Source organism: Dermacentor variabilis, unplaced genomic scaffold (assembly GCF_050947875.1).
Source record: "Dermacentor variabilis isolate Ectoservices unplaced genomic scaffold, ASM5094787v1 scaffold_12, whole genome shotgun sequence".
Taxonomy (NCBI): Eukaryota; Metazoa; Arthropoda; class Arachnida; order Ixodida; family Ixodidae; genus Dermacentor; species Dermacentor variabilis.
The window spans coordinates 12,390,941-12,411,471 of NW_027460280.1; the positions used below are offsets into that span (position 1 = coordinate 12,390,941).

General features: G+C 43.5%; 1 protein-coding gene across 4 annotated transcripts in view; it reads right to left on the reverse strand.

Moving 5' to 3' along the window:
- The window catches only part of SMC3 (structural maintenance of chromosomes 3), a 463,962-nt gene that overhangs the window by 214,607 nt on the left and 228,824 nt on the right, over window positions 1–20,531 (reverse strand). For all 4 annotated transcript variants that reach the window (XM_075676310.1, XM_075676309.1, XM_075676311.1 and 1 more), the window contains exons 17-20: window positions 17,246–17,396; window positions 14,474–14,626; window positions 464–530; window positions 316–397 (exon numbers count right to left, since the gene is read on the reverse strand). In XM_075676310.1, the coding sequence (XP_075532425.1) occupies window positions 316–397; window positions 464–530; window positions 14,474–14,626; window positions 17,246–17,396 (453 nt within the window). The remainder of the gene's footprint in view (window positions 1–315; window positions 398–463; window positions 531–14,473; window positions 14,627–17,245; window positions 17,397–20,531) is intronic.

Below are 20,531 nucleotides of genomic sequence, written 5' to 3' on the forward strand. Positions count from 1 at the left end.
CATTACGCGAGTGTGATCATTATGCGAGTAAATAAAGTAGTACATGACCGGGGTAGTGGGAGAAGTATGGGAGAGGCCTTTGCCCTGTAGTGGGCGTAACCAGGCTGATGATGATGATGGCAAATTTCTCGGATGGCACATCAGTCGGCACGAAACCACCTTGTGGCCACCCCATTAGCTGCCTTATACATAAACTGAACTTTAAGGATATGCACACACAATGCACCACATTCCGACATTTGTGTGCAGCATTCCATAAGGATTTCATTGCTGATATCACCAACCAGTGAAGACATAAAAATAAGTGCTGCTCACCTTTGGCTGTTTAGAGCGTTCCAGAGCTGTGAGTTCTTCTTTCATGAGACGAATGTCTGCCTTCAGTTTGTCAAACACATCCCTGTCAAGAGACAAGAGAGTGCCACAGTCAAATCACTACAACACCAAGATAAACAGACTGGCTTACTTGTTTTTGCTGTTCTTTGTCTCAGCTTTCTGCATGTCACTGACCACTTGGTTGATCTGGCTTTCAGTATGTGAGATTGTATTAAGGGATCATATGGATATGCATGGATCCTTGCATAAACATGCAAACACAGTCATGCCCTGTATTTCCTTATCTACATTCCCTTCAACTGCTACTCAATATACCTAGACCAGCAGCTCACCAAAATAAGCGCAAATTCCTTGCATTATGAAAGCAGCACATGAGTACAACCTCACAAGGTGACACTCGAGAGCAAATTCTGTTTTTTACATAGTACACTCTTATGACCAGGTTATTGTACATTTACTTGAAAACGTTGCTAACTGATAAGGTGGAAGCTTGGGCGAGTCGGTGATTTAATATCGACATGTTTGTACAGCGCAAAAGACGAGGACTCAAGGAAGAACACAACACAGGCGCTGACTTCAACTGATCTTTATTTGCGAAATCGCCAGAACTATATACATGAGCAAAAGTATGACGTAGTAGTTCTGCGGAAACCCGCAAGGTGGAGAGGAGTAATGAATAAAGGGAAAATCAGACATCCACCCGTTCGTAGCAATTGCTACAAAGGAAACCCATACGGGTTCCTCAAAAGAAAAGCCTCATAGTTGAAGAAAGGTGGTCCCGGGACTCGAACCCGGGACCACCGCCTTTCCGGGGCAGCCGCTCTACCATCTGAGCTAACCAGGAGGCTAGCAGATGGCAGGGCGAAGTCGAATTTGTCGACAACACGAAGCAAAGGCTAGAGTTTGACGGGCTCATATATCCTGCACAAGTGATCTTTAGAGATACTAAGTCGCAAATCTAAAAGCCTTACGAACCCAGAGGGAACAAGCCACTTTTGTCTTACCTGTCGGCCCATTCTAAGCTGGTTAAATGCAGCATTGTAAATCTTTGCTTCACGAATGCCCTAAACAAGTCTTGCTTCCACTCTTTAATGCACAGTCTCCAAGCGCAGGCCTCCCGCCGAACATATGCTGGGTACACCAAGCTGTTGTTAGTTTCAATCGCAGAAAAGATATTAAAGAAAATCAAGCTACCTTCCTTCTGCGTTCCGTCCCTTGATTTGCCACGTCCCGAATCGTGCTATCTGACCTGCACCTCTTTAGCAGCCCCTCTACGACCGAAACTTGCACTGATTCCGGAGACCTTAAGAAAATTAAGAAAATGGCTAGCCGGGTGGACACAAAAGTGATTTGGATGGGTAAGATTTGGATGAGGTGGCGCCACTGTGAATGGGTTATATAGGTTTATTTCCTGAAAATCAAGTTGTTGAAGTTAGCGCATTGTGGTGTCGTCTCCCTTCCGTCCTTGTTTGCTGGCGCTAAATATGCTTTCAGTTTACCAACACGCCCAACAAATGGCAATGCTAGAATATGCAAACATTAATTTGCTAAAGCAGATCGACCAAGCAATCAACACTCCCTCAGTCCTTAGGTGGCCTCATTTTGCTTCTCCTGATTCTCACGTCAATGTCCAAGATCTCCTGCTGCTTGCTCTTGGCAGTCTTCCTTAAGCTGTTTGACTTCATTATGCAAGTCGGGTCACTGGTCGCCTCCGCTTTTTCTGCATATGAGTCTGCTGAAGCTGTCAATTCTGCAACAACGGCTTCTAGTTTCTTTTTCTTCCTTCTGAGAGTTTCAATCTCTTTATCAATGCAGCGTTTCTTCCTCTGTTTCACACCTTCACGCTCCTGCTTTTTCTGAGTTTCCCAAAAGGCACGGTATTGATTCCTCACAGAAGCAACAGATGCTCTCAATTCCTTTGTGACGGGCACATTGAAAATGCCACCTGCTACGCGTACAGCATCACAGATAATGAGCTGTGAAATGTGAGACATTTCTTTCATGTTCTCTACTGAAACCTGGCAATTCACACTGAATCCTCTCTCTACACTTGCCTGGGCATGACTAAGTGTAAGCAGCAGTTTTCCGACCCTCCAAAGCTCGGCATATGCTGAGCCAACCTTTAAAAAGTTTACAGAAAAATTTGTCAAGTGCATGTAAGCTCCTTTCAAATAGATGCAACTCATGTTTCCGCTCCTGTAGCAGCTGAATTAACTGTGCAAGCACAGTATCCCTTGAATGCTCATGGATTCTCTCTGATGAAATGAGTACATCATTCAGACAGGCTTCCAGACACTCATCCGGCTTCAGTGACATCTGCCTGGGGTCTAGTGAAGAGAGGCCTTTCACAGTAGGATATCGCAGGGGGCTCTTCTCCAGGATCTTTTTTGTGACACTTAGAAGAAACTCCTTGCACTGCATGCGAAATGCAAATGTGGCTTTCACACTTACTTTGATGCTTTTAAGAAGTTGCTTGGCTGTATGACCAACATCTATCTTCTCGAGTGGCACATGGTTGTTTAAATCTACAAAGTCAATCTTCAGGAGGCCAGTGATTCCCACTGATGAACAGAGAACAGAAGACTTGAGAAAGTTTGTTAGCAGTTTTCTGACAATATTCTTAAGGTCCTTTTCCAAAAAGAACTTAACTAGCTTAGCTGTCTGAAAGTGTGTCAGAAATGGCTGGAGGGTCATTGCAATAGGAAGTGCAACCTTGAGGTTTGCTACCACTAGTGGGTCACAGTGAAAGTCACAAACATTCTGAAAAGAAACATGCTTGGGAAGGTTCACTTTCTTGTTTCTTGCCACTTCCACATACTCTGACGTCAGGCCAGAGAAGCACAACCCGCTCTATCACTGGGACGTTCTCAATCCACCGATGTGCACAGAACTTGAGAGGAAACAGAGTTTGTCCGGTGATAGCTACAAAGTCTTCTCTCCGGGCAGGTGCATCAAGAAACAGCCTACTCACACTTGAGAGCAAAATTTCCAAGCTCCATTTGCTTGCTGTAAGACATGCCTTGTAGGCATTATGCACAGTGTGCAAGCTACAGCTGCCCAAGTCTAAGCACCTCACCTGATAGTTCTTCTGTAGGTGCTCCTGCAGGCCTCTGAATGCCTTGAGATTCACATTGGGTCCATCCACTGATAGTTGCACTATTTTATGTAACGGAAGTGGTTCTAAGGCACCAAGCAGTTTTTCTTGCAGGTCTTCAGCCCTGGCATGGCCCATAAACAGATGTGAAGTAGCGTACGGTGACCGACTGTGATGCATCCCAGTACCTTAGATGAAGATCCATTTGCTTTTGCTGGCAATTGTTATTCAAAGACTCGTCGAACAAGACAACATAGCAGTCGCTGTTCTCTATCTCTCGCCGCAGAGAGGCAAGAAAGAATGGCCTCAAACCATGACAGACCTAAAAACGGAAAACTGCAGCTACACCTAAGGTCCTCACACAAGCACAGGGCAGCAGGTAAGCATTTTTCATCTTCATCGTGAGAACAGTATTTCTTCACTCAAGGAAAAGTATTAGACAAATGCAAGGTTTGCACAAAAGTTCTCTGGGAACCAACACCATCTAAGGAGCATGGCTTACAAGTCTACAAGGGAAACACAACACTGGTGAAAAATAAAGGAGCAAAATAACACATTTCCCAGGATAGACCAATCAATCAACGAGCTTGCTGGGTTTTAGCCATATCAAAACTTGGTTTCATACTTGGACATTAATTTCAAAATTTCAGGCTTGTCTTTCTTAAAACTTGATTTCCCACAGTTTTTTGTTACACAAACACTTATAACATTTCTTATACACATTTCTGTAAAAAATCTTGTGTACTGTTTCTTTATACACAAACCTGTGCAAAATACCAGAAAAGTTTGAAACACACACTTAGGCTTGATGATCTGGTAATAGTTAAAAAAAGTTTGCAATAAACGAACATTTTAACACCTTTTCAGACTTTCTTTCATTCAATGAAAGACACCTTGGCCTGGACATATGGCAATCCTGGTGGTTCATTGCACAGCTCAATGACATCACTATATACCCAACAAACTGTTTTTGTTTTGCGCCTATCACTGCTGGTGTGGCACCAATTCTTTCGTTTGTTTTTATTCATTAAAAATATGTGTTATTTTTTTTTTTTTAACAGTCAGGTATGAAAACGGCCAAAGAAGTTTTGGAGCTCCTCTGGGAGCAACAAATTTGTCACTTTGGAGCAAGTTTAAAGCATGAATTGTCCTTGGTTAAAACATGTTGGCAGGCTAGTTGGTTTGAATCCATGATAGAGAGTGTAAGTGCTACTGAACGAGGATGTAGAAAGAAACAGATACACAGACAGCACTCAGTTCCATGAGATACCCAACAAGATAATTGTCCATTTCGAAGCAGTAAATACGAGTCTTGGAGCAGTTTGGCAAAGGTTAATATGAGTGAAATACAGGCAGATGAAGAAATGGTGTTCTTTATTTGGCTTTGCAGAACACTATTAGGTCGTGGCAAATCAGTTCTTCAGAAGCCCCACAAGGCTAGCAAAATTCATGACAGGAAAAAATTGTCATCCACCTAATTCTAGCATTGGAATGGAAACCCAACTTGCAGCAATGGAAACCCATACGGGTTTCTCAGAAATGACTACTAAGTTGCATATCGGATGTGCCAACTGAATGTGGCCAAGAAAAATATGGCCAAGTGCTTTCCATGAACAGCATCCGCTCTATGTTGATGGGCCTTACTTAATACTAGTTGAACTTTCTTTTTTCTCTCATTGTGAACAAAGAAATAATATTTACTGATCTAACATTTATTACCTTACCTATTCAATAAGGCACCAATGGAAAGTTTGTTGAATACATCGAGAAAGGACCAATAACAGCACATATAGCAACCTTGGTCTTGTGCTGTCCTTTTTTCTGACAAAAACGAAAAGCAAAAAACAAAACAAAAAAAGAAAATGTTTGCAAAATTAAAAAAAAAAATCGATGTGACAATGCGTCCCGCACCAGTGATAAAAGCGGTCTCAGATGGAAACGTTGTGATTTAGTAAATTAAGATTGATGCCATCTTATTTATTACATGAGCTTTCTTTAATGTTAAAGAAGAGGTCTTCACGAATCCTAGGTTGCTTTAGATGTTGTTATAGGTCATTTATCAACCTCATCCAGGTTTACATTGACATCTCATTGATTATGTAAATTTATAAAGTTAGCTAATTAAACCTATTCATGCACAATCGACAAGAAATATTCACAGTGGCCACCATGAACAGCACCCATCAAGGTACATTCAACACCGTTCGCCTAGTACTGGTAATTTCAAATTCCTGCCAACCTTAATTTAAGATAACAAAATACCGCAGAATAAATATAAAGTGACATACTCGTGATAGCACGCTGGCCAGTATTCACACTGCTTGCAAAGAACACTTACAATATTTTTTACAACTATAAAGGGATAAACATGTTCACTGGGTTTCCGATCTGCTTCATCGACTAATATTTTGAATAAGCTCGATTATTTGGGCTTATATACAGTTCTGCCACTGGCATCATAAAGCCAATGTAAAACTGCGACCAATATTCTGTGCACTGAGCCACATTTTTTTACTCGACCTGTACAAGTCGCGTCGTGAACATCGTTGCCAGCAACGCAATTTCGGAGGTTTGCATTTTCGACGACCTTTTAATTAAGATCACCATTTGGTGGCTAAGGTTGACTAAATACCAATCTTAACATCCCTGGTTTGCTTTCTGCGGTAGCAAAAGTCTGATTTTGTGTGGTGTGGCCCTGCAGCAAATAGTGCAGCCTGAGTGGAAATTTCAACGATTGCGGTTGCCATTGGATATTTGTGACCAAGAAGTGTCATGAAAGCAGGCAGGTTGTTTGTCGGCATACTGCCCTATCATCCCTGTAGCCTGATGTGGTGCAAGTGCGAAACAGATTTAGAATGTCCCACACATGGAGTTCGCCCGTTAATCGATGCAAATTTATACCAATAGAGCGCGAAAGCGAGTGCTAAAATGTGTAACAAGACTGATGAGTTATGCACTGAGAAAGCTGTACTACCTTATTAATTGAGCATGGTTTTCCTTCCCGACTACCCTACGACATGAGCTGGTCCGCATATACAGGAATGCATAACACTTATATAAAACATTCGCAATACATAGTACAGCACAAAACTGTTTTCATTTTCTTGCAGCCCAGTTACAATTACGCCACCGAACACACCCACACTCCAAAGAGATCAACGCTGAAACAGATTGTTTAGGCTTGCTTGGCTTGTAGGGCTGGGTGCTAGCCAACGCATGTCTATGACTGTGTGGTTGCCACTGAACATGCACATCTTGCTAAATTTGGCGACTTCATTTGAAATTGGCGTTTTGGTGCAGGTTGGCACAGCTCGATGGTTTAGCACAATATGGTGCAATTGGCGCAGTACTTCCAGGGCGTCGACCAAGTTGACATTTCTAAATTCCCAGAGTTTTCCACATTTTCCCTGAGTGCCTTTGCGAAATTCCCTGAGTGACAGAAATCTGTTTAATTTCAAGATGGGCTGAAACCATGTCTCCCGATGCTGTCACTCTCTGGTAAGCATGTTAAAAAAAATTGGCTGAAGGCTTAGCTTGGTTAAGCCTGGAAGATTGCGAAAGCAATACCCTTGGCTGCGCCTTGGTTCGGCTGATGGTATGGACGTGGTTGCCCTTTGTTAAACTTATGGCTATACATCATCCGATATAGCGCAAGGCAGCGCGCCGACCACTGCGAGGAGCCGAGCTGCAGCCCCATTTATCCTCCTAGCGTGACGTCACACCAGCGAGCGCCCTCTCTCGGTAGCGCCGCAGCAGCGGCGCGCAAGGCTTCGCCTCCACCATCGATGCCACGAGCTGGGGCCTCGTCTCTCGGTCTGGCATGACGTCACACGGTCACGTGACGTGCAGCTGTGTAAGGATGGGCCGAAAGTGCGAGCAGTATTGCTTTCGCAATAAAACATTGCAAGGTGTACGGCGAAAGCCTACTCTTCCTCCTCTTATCACTCCCCTCTTTCTCTTTGCCTCTTCTCTTTCTCTTCCTTCTTTTACTCATTACCGCTCACTACTAAACATTTTTAGTCATTTGTAATCAATTGTGGTCATTACAAGCCATCGTTAGACATATTGGCCATTTCATAGTCATTACAAGTCATTGCAAGTCATTTCAGTGAATATTAGTCATTACTGCTCACTACTAAGCATTTTTAGTCATCTGTAATCAATTGTGGTCATTACAAGCCATCGTTAGACAAACTGGTCATTTCATAGTCATCAGTAATCATTACAAGTCATTTCAGTCATTACTAAGCATCTTTAGTCATTTGTAATCAAATGTAGTCGTTACAATTCATCGTTAGACATATAGATAATTTCGTAGTCATTACAAGTCATTTCAGTCATAATTAGTCATTACTAACCATTTTAGTCATTTCTAATCAATTGTAGTCGTTACAAGTTATCATTAGACATATTGGTCATTACAAGTCATTTCAGTCATTATTAATAATTACTGCTCACTAGTAAGCATTTTTAGTCATTTTTAATCAATTGTGGTCATTACAAGCCACCGTTAGACATATTGGTCATTTCGTAGTCATTACAAGTCATGAGCAGTCCTTTTAGTCATTACTACTCATTACTAGACATTTCTAGTAATTTCTACTAAATCGTGGTCATTACAAGCTGTCTTAAGACATACTGGTCATTTCGGATTCATTAGTAGTCTTTACAAGTCATTACTAGTCATTACTAACCTCTACCAATCTCTATTATAACATTATCATTCACTAACTGTCACTATCAATCATTTCTCCTTCTTTAATGTGTCCTTAATTTGTCTTCATATAGAGTGATGACGCTTCGGTGGACAGCCCGGCGGTCAGGTCTGCTGACACAAACTTCAACATGAGCCTAGATGGCTCTCGCCTTAAAAATTAAAAAAACTACTTAATCCAGTTTGAATAGTAAAGAGTAGTGTCTATTTTATTGAAAGAGAAAACAGAATAGAGGAGTTAGCAAGATGCACAGCGAATAAAATATCTTTGAAAAAATAGTGAAACCCACTGCAAATTAGGTTGAACATTTCTAAATACTAATAGAAAGCAGATGCACATAGAAGCAAATATTTTGATGATGATGATGTGTGGTGTTTTATGGCGCAAAGGCCAGGTTTGGCCAAAGAGCGCCATGACAAGTGGTAATGTTGACGATGTATTACGGATGGCGTGCGGAAGCAAATATTTTCAAACATGAACTATTTCCATCAACTGATAGCAAGCTTATTGGTATGCGGCCCGAACTTTTTTACAAGTGAGATTCTCTCTCAGCAGCTGGAAAGTCAACCTCAACTGTCCTGACATTCTCTCAGCCGATACACGACACCTCAGTGTTGGGTTGCACTGCTTTAAAGTTAATTTTGCTTATGATGAGGGACACCTGCATCTCGGCGTCAGCCAACATTTTGTTTTTTGAGCTCACGCTCCTTCAAAGAAGCAGCGGCATGTTTTCTTTCCCGTTCATTCCTCAATGCGTAGGTCCCTTCTGTTCTTGTCCTTGTTCCACCGCGCGTTTGCCCCACGGACCATTTGAAGCATCCTCTTAGTCAGTTGAACCGTCAACGTCCAATTTTTCGTACTCCCTAATGGCCACAAAAATGTCCGAATAATCAAATCAGGCCATCTGAAGATATGAATGCACGTCTTTTACTGCCCTTAAGGGCTCAAATCCTCACATGCACGTCGGAAAAAAGCTCTGAGGGTCTGCCAGTACACTTATTAGGCATAACAGTGCTCGTACTGTTAAAGGAGATGGCGGGTGTATGGATGTATAATTATGGAATACATACTGTGTCTCGTGACAATTGCCCCTTCCCACGCTTGTTAAGCTTCACCGCACTACATGTACGCTTCAACACGTAACATTGCTGTGCCGTGGCGAAGCTGCCTTTCGGGATCCGGTACTATACAACGCGCCATGCATTCCAAGCTTCGAAGCCAATTGCGAGGCTTCGAAGCTTGGCAAAGGCGGAGTCGATGTCATTGCTGACAGCGGCGAATTCTTTCAATAAAAAACACGGCACCGAACGTCAAAGCAGCTAGGTTTAGCACTGCCAGTGGATTTGCATGCGACAGCGCCGGTTTGAGGTGGCAAGATAATCAAAATGACGGCAGTGGTGGCTTTGATTGAGGTTTCAGACCTGCAATCAGAGCAAGAAGTCCGAAAAATCAGACGACGAAGGGTTCTTGAGTCTGACATTTCAGACGTCCTTATGCACTGACTCTATGGGGTACGTAGTGGTGCTGTGAAGCCATCCGAATTATTGGGCAAGTCTGGAAAATCGGTCGTTGACTGTACACTGGCAACTGCTCCAGCTGACAGGGCGACAAAGAGAATTTGTTACGATTCCTCTGTGTCATTTGAGCCAGCATTAGCGCAATTTTCGTTCCCTTTCAATAAAGTTACAGTAAATTTTCCCTGATAGAAGCAGAAATTCCTCGGGTTTTCCCCGAGTATTTCCAGACTATTCAAAATCCCTGAGAAATACCGGTTTTCCCAGTTGGTAGATACCCTGATTCCATCCCTGAAGAATTAAACCTTCATAAAATACCTAATTGGGCTTCACAAAAGCATACTAAGATTGTAACTTTTGGACTTGTAACAAGGTGGTGACATAATTGAGGGGAAAGGAGAACCGAGTTTCAAGATGCTAGAATGCTGTAAACAGACCATGTTTTGCACCCAACACACTGTGCAATAAGCTGTGACATACAGTGGTCACACACCTGCCAGCATGTGAATCCACCAGACAAGATGTACAGGGTGGGGAACAACAGCACAAATATTTTTTAAAAGTGTGTCGTGAGCACAGATGTCTTGTGAACATGCCAAACTCTACTAAGGATGATTTACTCTTAGATGCCTTACAGAGGTAGCAGTAAACTTGTAACAGCAGAGATTGACAAGCAACACATTGGTTTTAGACCACAGCGACTTTTTCAGCAACACTGCTGTTACCGATGTGGCCTGATTCTTCGAAGCAGACTTGTTTGAAGCAGGCAGTTAATGGACGGCACTTTGTGCTGCCACAAGAACGCATGGTAGGTACCATGCACATATAGTCGACTCTCGTTACAATGGACCCTGATAATCTGACAAAAAAAACGTCTGTTTTATCTGAAGTCCGTAATATCCTAAACTTTGGTCGTCATGTCTAACAACGTTATTGCAGAGTGGGCGACGAACATTTAAAGTAAAAAACAAACAACAAAGACGCAGTGTCACCTGAAAGGCAAAGCATCGATTGCAGGAGAAAACTAGTAGACAGCTATGCAAAGAAAGGATAGTCGTTTTATCCCACTCGATGACCGCGGAAAGTCGCTGTCAAAACGCTGGAGTTAGGAATCGCTGCAGGAGCAGCGAGCGCATTCATTTTCGTGTTGTCTCTAACTATAACGCGAACTAAATGTGGAAAGCACAGCACATACAAAGCTACCAGCACTAGGTACACTTTGTCCAAATCGCAGATCGCTTTGAAGATGAGGCCTGCACAGGCGAGCACTTTGTCCATATTGCAGATCGCTTTCAAGATATGGCGGCTGCACAGCCGCGCCGTAAGCAGCAGCCACTGGAGTAGAACCCCCATCTCCCTTGCCTCACCCGGTGTGTCGCGCGCAAGTGAAGACGGTGCGTTTTCACCCCGCCTTCCTCTTTCGCGTACACGATATTGAGCCGCAATCGTCGGCTGACCCTTGCAAGTCAGTTGTCAGACTGTGTCAACACGGCAAAAGTACGTTTTATACGCCCAATTCTGACAAAAAATGTCCCCTCATTTCGTCCGCTTTAACCAATAGTCTCCTGTAGTGGGATCCGTTAAAAGCAAACTTCGTTACATTAATAAAATAGGTAGAACTAAGCTTGAAATATGGTCCGTTATATCCTAAAGCTTGTTGTACGCGGGTCCATTGTAACGAGTGTAGACTGTAATGATAATGTATGGGTTTAGTGGCCACATAAAGCTGTACAGACAGGTGTGCTACTCTCACAGATGTGCCAGTGTTTTCAAGCAAGGAAACAACAAATAGTACATAATTAACCTTCACTGCAATAAATATATTCTTTCAACTTAATAATTCCATAAGTGACGTCACTGGCCCATGCCATTTCGGAGCAGGTTTATCAAAATGATTGCGAACTATATTATATGGATCTTTTACAGTGTGCAAGCCATGTAAAGGCAGTAAGTGGAAGTAGTGATGCGTGTATTCACTTTGGAGTTTTCTGGCTATATGGAAGCTTTTGCCGTTACGTCAAGCAAGCGAAAAAGCACACTTCGTGCAGGCATTCGTGGTAGTTCTTGGCAAGTTGCCCGTGGACCCAATTTCAGCTTCTGACCCCCAGTGATCAAATGCCCAATCAGCGAGGTGGTTTACTGGTCTAACAAGCGAAGTCCTCTCGTACAATCTTGTTTAGTCTGCTCACTTTGCAATTATGGCATCAAGCTTGAATTCTATGACCGCAAGATAAACATCCCCTTTTCATTACAGCTTCAAGGCAGGATAAGTGAGACAATGCATTGCAAACTGCTCATGCGTGTCAGCCAGTGTTTGAAGGACACATGCCACCCTCCTCCTTTATTCAGCCTTTCTCTCAATTCAACAAGAATTGAGCCTCTGCTGTCGGTTCTTCGCCCAATGGCTTTTGGCGGCAGGATGTGGATACATTAGTGGAGTGCGATACAATACATGGACGCACTTGACAAGAGTTTGGGTGCACTTGAAACTGGTCGCATTACAAGAGGCTATTTGCTTCATTCCTAAGGAATTGAGGCTTCATACATAGCTGCAAAGTAGACAGCTTTCATGCCAGTACCCGTTTATTGCAGACAGAAGATTTATTCACAAGTCACTGACTATACCTACAATAAAGAAAAAGTGCTTGTTTCATTATGGAAATGAAGACAATTTTACAAAGCACTAAACAAAGGTGCTGTTAGGTAGAGATGCCTGGTACAATCATAACTGAACTGCAGGTGCATTGCACATATTCACACAGTCAAGAATTTTAAAATGAATACCATAAAGCCATTTTATTTAGTGCACACCTGTTCCAACCATAATTATTTCAGGTATTTGAAAAGAATGTCGGACAACCAATGTGTCTACATACAGTGGAGGAAGTTTTAGCTGTTAACAATAAATGGCTTATATGGTTTTGGCAATGATAAGCAAAAAGCACATCCTCAAAGGAGATTCCTACATTTAATGTGTGCAAACCATATGTCCACATGAACCCATGCATTGTTGAGAAATGTATGCTGAAGCCAAGATGAACAGGATCTCATACCACATAGAAGAAAAATTTGATGCTGTCCGTAATTAAGCAAATGCAACCCATTGCTGGCCTTTTCCCACATAGCTACACTCAAAAAATGGCAAAAACAAACATAATGGCTGGTGGCAGTGTGAAACTCATTTTGCACTAAAATATCAAACGGCCCATCAATTGAACTTGGCCACCCAAGAATGCTTGAGATAACACAAGTACAGCAGGAAACAAAGATGCTCTTTAAAGGGGTGTTGCCAACAGGCAAGTGAAGTGGGTTATGTTTGAAAAATGCTACACCCATGAATGCCACAAAAATAGTCACAAACTCAATCAAAAGTCTTTGGAGGCAGTCTTCTCGCAAGGGGAGACATCATCACAGCTCTTGCCTACCATGTCAGGGCTCTAGCAGCAATGCACGGCACACAACAAAGCATCAAGAAAGAAGAAAAAAGTAGGGCCACGTTCTCAACAATATTTACTGTTTTACGTCCAGCCCCCCTCCTTATTTTACTGCAACTTTCCTCATCGCTGCAAATACCCACGACCCTTTGATTTTCTTCCTCATGTCTTCCTACTCAGCTTTGATGGAGGAGTACATCTCACCTCACACCAGTTTGAATATCACAAATATCACAGAGGGAAACGCCCAGGCTTGGTGGAAATTTTGGTTATATACTAGGAGTTGTCAAAAGAGCCTGAAAGAATTTTTAAGATTTATTAGTAGCCGAGATGGCAATGATGGGAGAAGGCAAGCACAAATTCCTCTTCTCTAATATGCATCTCAACACATGCAGATGACTGACGAATGCTGCTGTTTAAGAAATAAAGAAAATACAATGCCATTGCAGGAAGAAGCACTGACCTGGCTACACGACCAATGTCATGGTAACTTCAATCTCATCCGGGATGTGTAGCTGACGGGCAATGCCAACTGCCACAAGAGCCAGTGTGGCTACATCAACGACTTGTGCCAATCATCGTGCTTCCTCGGCCCACACTCAGCTGCAAGTGCAACAGAGTCTAGCCCTGTTGGCTTCTGTGTTAAAAGCATGCATGCTGTGTCTACACTTTCACCCCGTAACTCCATGTCTACACTTGGGCCTTATGCAACACCAGAATGTTTTTGTTCCTGCCCCTTGCCAAGTTAGCTCTTCACAGAAAGTTGCTCTCACTACTATTTGTACACTGCACACGTCTGATGCACAAATGCCACATGCATGACATCATGTTGGGGCCGGCTTTTTCAAGGAGTGCATGGGTCTTTAAGGCGCAGCTCCTAGGCACCCGTTCCTGCTGCAACCGTCGAGCGAACGAGCACAGCCAAGGATGCAGAGCGCAGCAGGGGACACGAGGGGGAAAGCGGAAGAGGAGAGTGCAGTGAGGCAGAAAGTGGTGGAGAAGGGTATGACAAAAGCATGATAAATAAAGCGTCGTGCGGCGACAACGGCTACGAGATCTGTGAGGCCTGTCTGCGGCGGCTGCTACGAATTGCACCCACGCGTCACCCATGCGCTGCCTCTTCCAATCTCCACAAGCGAGGCGGTCGTGCAACGCTTCACTCCGTTTGCAACGTGTCACATGAGACAGATTGTTCGCGCCAGCCAATATATCCCGAAATGAAAACATGTATTGAGCTGCACTCAAATTTCGCATTGGTAGTATCGTGATCGATTATTCTTTTTTTTGTTGGAATTTTCATCTCTTTTTGTGGCATTGTAACCGATATGATCCACGACTATCTGTGATGCTCACACGCCCCCAATCATAATGCACTCCAGAGGATATCAGCCAGTTTCTGCTTGTGCTCCGCAAGCTGCTTCTCCACTTCAGTAATCTCCTTCATGAGCTGCATGTGTGCCTTGTGCAGATCCAGCCGTGACCGTCGAGTGTCAAAGTAGCCTCCCGTTAGGGCACCCTTGTGCGACACTTGGTCCCCTGCCACAATGGAGATGGGCAAAAACTTTTCATTTTGTCAAACAGCTCAGCCTGTACCTAATCAGCCCACACTGACTCACCACCTTGGTAAACACTTTCCTGCCAATGCCTATTCCCATCGATAACCCGTCATCGATGGTTGCAAATTCATATTTTGCTGCTTTCCGACTGCGCTCTAACCGCTAGTGCCATCTATTATTCAGGAACAATATATTAACTTTCACTTTTCTGTATTTTTTTTTTTCACGGCGCGGGGATTTATAAAGTGCCTACAAAGAAGGCCGTGGTTGGTGCAATGAGTGCTCGCAGTTCCCAAGATGGTGCCTACATTGTGCGCTCCTCATCCACGGAAACATCATATTTTTACCAATTCTGGTGCATTGTGCACAAGTTTCTGGACATACGAAGCAGTACTGACACAGAAAAGCACTTGGGTCTGTCAGATTTCAACACAGAGTTTCGCTTTCATCTCCGAACCATTTCAACGCTGTTGTGAGTTGATATAAACATATCCTGCTTGTTTGAAATGTCGCAGACCTTACCTGCAGAGTGTTTAACATCGTATGGTCAAGATCACTTGCTGGCGGCCATGCAGGAAGTTGATTTTTGCGCCAAAAGACAGCCGGAGGTTGACCTCGGCATTGTGGTAGGGCTAGTGATTCGGGCTAACATTTTCTTATGCAGTTAAACCTAGATACAACAAACTTTAATGTAACAAAATATTTAATATTTTACGTTAAATACAGTTAAGCCTCGATATAATGACGTTGGTAAAATCACCAATTTGCTTCGTTATATCAAAATTTCACTCTATTGAAATTCGACCTTTTATGCAAATAAGTACAGTCACCGATCAATTTTTCTTGCATGGAATGGGGCTGCAGAATTTTCTGAATTATTGGGCGATCGAAAAAAGCAAATTTGAATGAAAAAAAAATTAATTTTGATAAATTTGGGAGCCGGCGACGAATGATACCGTTTCATGCCATGTTTGTCGACAATATCTTTTTTCTTGGCTGTACGAATTAGGAGAAGCCAGCCACACTTTTGCATGCACTTTGCCCCCATAGCTGATAGCATCGTCCACACTGGGAAACGCTATCGGGAAAAGCGCCGGCAGTGGGGAGCGAATGCTTCGTGTGCCTCTAGCTCCAACGGTTCACCGAAGCTCGAGATTACGCAACCTCCAATACCTAACATTCGAGAAGACAGTTTACATGGTGCCACGCCATCTCGGCACGCCCACTCTTTACACACACGGCAGATTACCTCTAAAGCAGGGTGCTTACAGCCACGCACAGCCACGTCCAAGACGGGCACCAACTTCAAGCAAGGGAGAAGGCGGGGGTGGCGGCAGGTTGGCATTGATCTGTTTTTAGCGTGGCTGCACACAGCTATCAACATGACTGAGCACATACACAGTCCGCACACCTTGTTTTAGAGTTAATATCTATCACATGTGCAAAGACTGGGTGAGCTGAGAGGCATGGCATCATGCACTGTCTTCCTGCGCATTTATTGCTGTAGATTGTGTAATGTCGAGTTTCGGAGATACACTGAAGCGGGAGACAGACGAAGCATTCACTCTCTACTGCAAGCAATTTTCACGATAGCGTTGTCCCACTGCGGGTGACATTATCAGCCACGGAGGCAAAGTGGACGCCAAAGCATGGCTTGCTTCACTTCGTACTGTGGATGTGAAGAATCACCAACATGGAAAGAAACCGTATCTCTGGTCACTGCCACACAAAGTCAACAAAATTGAAGTCTTTTCTCACTGAAATTTGTTATTTCTGATTGCCAGATAATTCGGAAAATTTTACATCCCCTTCAGTAGTAAGAAAAATCTGGTGGCAACTTACTTATTTGCATAAAACATGAAATTTCAATATAACAAAATTTCGATATAGCGAAGTGCCAGTATTACAGACTTTGTTATGTTGAGGTTTATTTGTACAATGAACTACTGATATAACGACCACTATTTATACAATGACCACAGAACTATCAAGTTTGTTATAAATGGGTTCTACTGTAGAAGGTTCCTCCTCTTGGCGCAGTTTCCTGATTGGCATAGCAATCACATATATTTCATTATATTTCACTTCGTCTTCACCAAATGTTTTATTGTGACTGAGATTATAGTGTTTGTGATAACTTTAAAGGCATTTTGAAAAATGTTTGTTATATCTGGAATAGATTAAATAGATAGGACTGAAAAATGTTAGCTGCCCTGAAATGTAGTCATTATAACAATGTATTGTTATATCTGGGAATATTATAGGTGGTTTCAACTGCACTATTTTAAATTGTCAAAATATTGAAATGTAAATGATCTAACTTTATCACAACCCTCTCATTTAGCAGCCAAACAGCATTCAGGAAGCCAACAAGTCACCCAACTGCAGGAAGTGAAGCTATTTCATTCATTTACAGCACCAACCACTATCCATAACATGGTATGCATGGATTAACCTAAAAAACTATAATGGTGCATCAATTTGCATCAATTTGCATCAATGGTGCATCACCAGTTGACATTATACACTAGTCACATGTGGCCCCAAAGCTTGAATAATCAAATGGTTAGCTGTGCAATGAGAACTGAGCATGACTCACCGTCCAAAGTGATGCAATCCAGGTTTGATGTGCGTGCAATTTGAGTGGCCACTTCCAGGTTGCGGCATATTAGAGTCTTACCATATATGTATTTCATAGCACTCTCAAACTTTGGGTCAAAGTTGAGTTTGCTGATCATAGGAATGGCATCCTGAAAAAATAAAATAAAAAGGACAACAAAATCTAGTTAAACCTTAATATAATGAAATTCAATATAACAATATTCTCGATACAACAAAGTATTTCACCTTTGTAATGTCTTGTCTATAGAACACTACGCATGTTGAACCCTAAATATAAGGAAGTGTTTTTAACGTGATTTCAATATAACGAAATTTCACCATTGCCATGAAAGAATACCAAGGCAATAAATCAAAACTACTGCAGGCACAGACCGTGAAATGGTTAATTACATGCAATTGCTTGCAAACGCACATCTCGAATCGCGCACCACATAACAGAGACCGGGATGGAAGCAGCCAAGGGAATTTTTGAGGAACTCTGGGAGCAAAAAAAATTTACACTTTGGATAAAACGTGTTGGCAGGCTAGTTGGTTTGAATCCATGATAGAGTGTGTAAGTACGACTGAACAAGGACGTAGAAAGAAACAGATACACAGAGTCAGCACTACTTTAAACTATAGATTTTATTTCCACACAAGCGGAAACAAACGTGACAGCAAAAAAAAATATTCAGTAGTGCATGGTACATGTGTGCAAGGCACATTTGCTTCCGTTTGTATGGAATATATTTATTGATGCATGCGAAAAATAAAATCTACAGTTCAAAGTAGCACTGTCTCTGTATATCTGTGTCTTTCTAAGTCCTCGTTCAGTCGCGCTTGCACACTCTATCATACACTTTAGAGCATGAATTGTTTGCTTAGGAGTTAGGAGCTCAACACGAGTTAAATACAGGCAAATGAAGACAAAGGCTTTTTAATTCGACATCAACAAACACTATTAAGCTACAGAAAATCAGTTCTACAGAAACCATTAATGTGGAGGTATGTTAATGAAAGGAAAGATTGTCATCCACCTAGCTGTAGCTTGAAATTACAAAGAAACCTTGTAAGGGTTTCTCTGAAGCCATGATTACTTGTAGGGTTCTGCGAATATCAAATTTTAAATTTTGAATCTAATTCGAATCATCAAGCTCAAGAACAGATCTGTTGTATTTCGGCGGTAGCCGCAGTTGAACCACGAATACAGTCACGGCCGCAACGGAACTAGCTCTCTTTATTCAGAGGCATGTATATATACAGGTGGCAACACTGGCGCCACTGGCGGCGTGTAAGGGCAAACAGAAACTGAAACTGAGATACTACATATTCCCCTCCTTACAAGAACAAGGTAACTGATAATAGATTAGTGTTATACATATATACAGTATTTGCAATTAATTACAATTATCTTCACAATACATGTCATGTGCTCATCATTAATAATACTGTATGGAATAATCATACAGCATGGCCTAGGACAAGCAACGCCAAAAAGACAAAGCAAAAACGACCAATTGCTCGCAGAGACACAGGCATGTGCACATAGTTCGTGCAAGCACTCAAGTTCTGACACTGCACCCGTCTGCACCTAGCACACAAGCTACATGTGGTCCCGGTATCGATCTGGAGGCCTTCTGTTCCTCGGTGGTTGGACCCGACGTTGAAGCACACGGTCATCCGGCACAGCTGACGCTGGAGCTCGTAGCGTGGGCGTAGTTGGTGAGGCTTCGGGACGAGCTGTTGAGGCGTAATCGTTGGATTGCCGAGATGCCGACGACGGAGTCACGGGTTCGGAAACAGCCTTATGCTGCTGATTCCATGTGGCTGAAGCAGCAGGTACCCTGGATAGCTTCGACGCGTTCCAGGTTCGTCCATCATCAAGCCGAAACGTTGATGGACCTTGTTGACTGATTACCTTTCTCGGGTGGCTAAACGCGAGGTCTCCCTTAACCGATATTCCAGGTTTTCTTATTCTAACGTAATCACCAACAGACACTGTTGTCTTCTTCGCGGCCCTGCGATGGTCGGTGTACTCTTTGCTGTAGTCTTGCTTGCTCTTAACTCGTTGGCGCAGACGATGAAGTTCGGAAACAGGATCGCTGAAGAAAGCTGGTGACGGGTGACCCACAACGTCAAGGCGTGTTCTCGGTCGCCGTCCGTGTAGGAGAACAGACGGTGGAACTCCCGTAGTGGCATGTGGCGTGCAGCGATATATGCCTAAATACTCTGTTACCGCTTGGCGAAGCGGACGCTGTTCCAGCATAGCGACCTGCACAAAATTCCTGAAGACCCGGTTAAACCGCTCGACAAGTCCGTCTGCTTGGGGGTAGTAAACGGAAGAGTGCACAAGGCGGATGGCGCAATCTTTGAGGAACTCAATGAAATCCCTAGATGAGAACTGGGGCCCGTTGTCGCAGACCACCACGTCCGGATAGCCTTCACGGGCGAACACGGGAAGCAAGAAGTTGATGACTGTGCGGGAGGATACTTTACTGCAGAATTGAACATCTGGCCACTTGGAAAAATAGTCGATGAGCGTAATGGCGTATCTGCAGTCATGTGGGGCTCCCTCTATAGGGCCGACAATGTCAACAGCAAGTTTCTGCCATGGACGCTCTGGCAGGGGTACTGGCTGCAAAGGGGTGGTAGCAGTCTTCGTACTTTTGTCAGCCATCTGACATATGCTGCAGTTCTGGATGGAAAGCTCCACTTGCCTGTCCATGCCTGGCCACCAGTACCGTTCTCGTAGCCGAGCTTTTGTTCGAACTATACCAGGGTGAGCTTCATGGGCAGCAGCGATTACCTGCGGTGTGAGAGACAAGGGAACGACGATTCGTTCGCCGCGCAGGAGCAGGTTGTCAACGACAGACAATTCTTCACGTACCAAGAAGAAAGGCTGAAGTTCGCCCGAGAGCGTCTTATGTGCAGGCCAAGATGTGGCGACATAGATCTTGACTTGTTCTAACATGCAGTCATCACGAAGGGCCTGTTGAAACTGCTCTTTAGTGAGGCACGGTAACTCAACAAAGGACACAACCTCATCAAATGAGACATTTTCCTGCGGAGACGGAACTGGAAGGCGGGAAAGGGCATCCGCCACCTGATTTTGAGACCCCTTCCGATACTCTACTGTATAATTGTAGCGAAGCAGCCGTTCAGACCAGCGTGCAATGCGAAGGAGGCGGCGCCCAGTGCCTTGAGAAGAGAGCAGCGAGACCAAAGCTTGGTGGTCCGTGCGCAACGTGAAATGCCGTCCCCACAAGTACGTATGCCAATGCTCA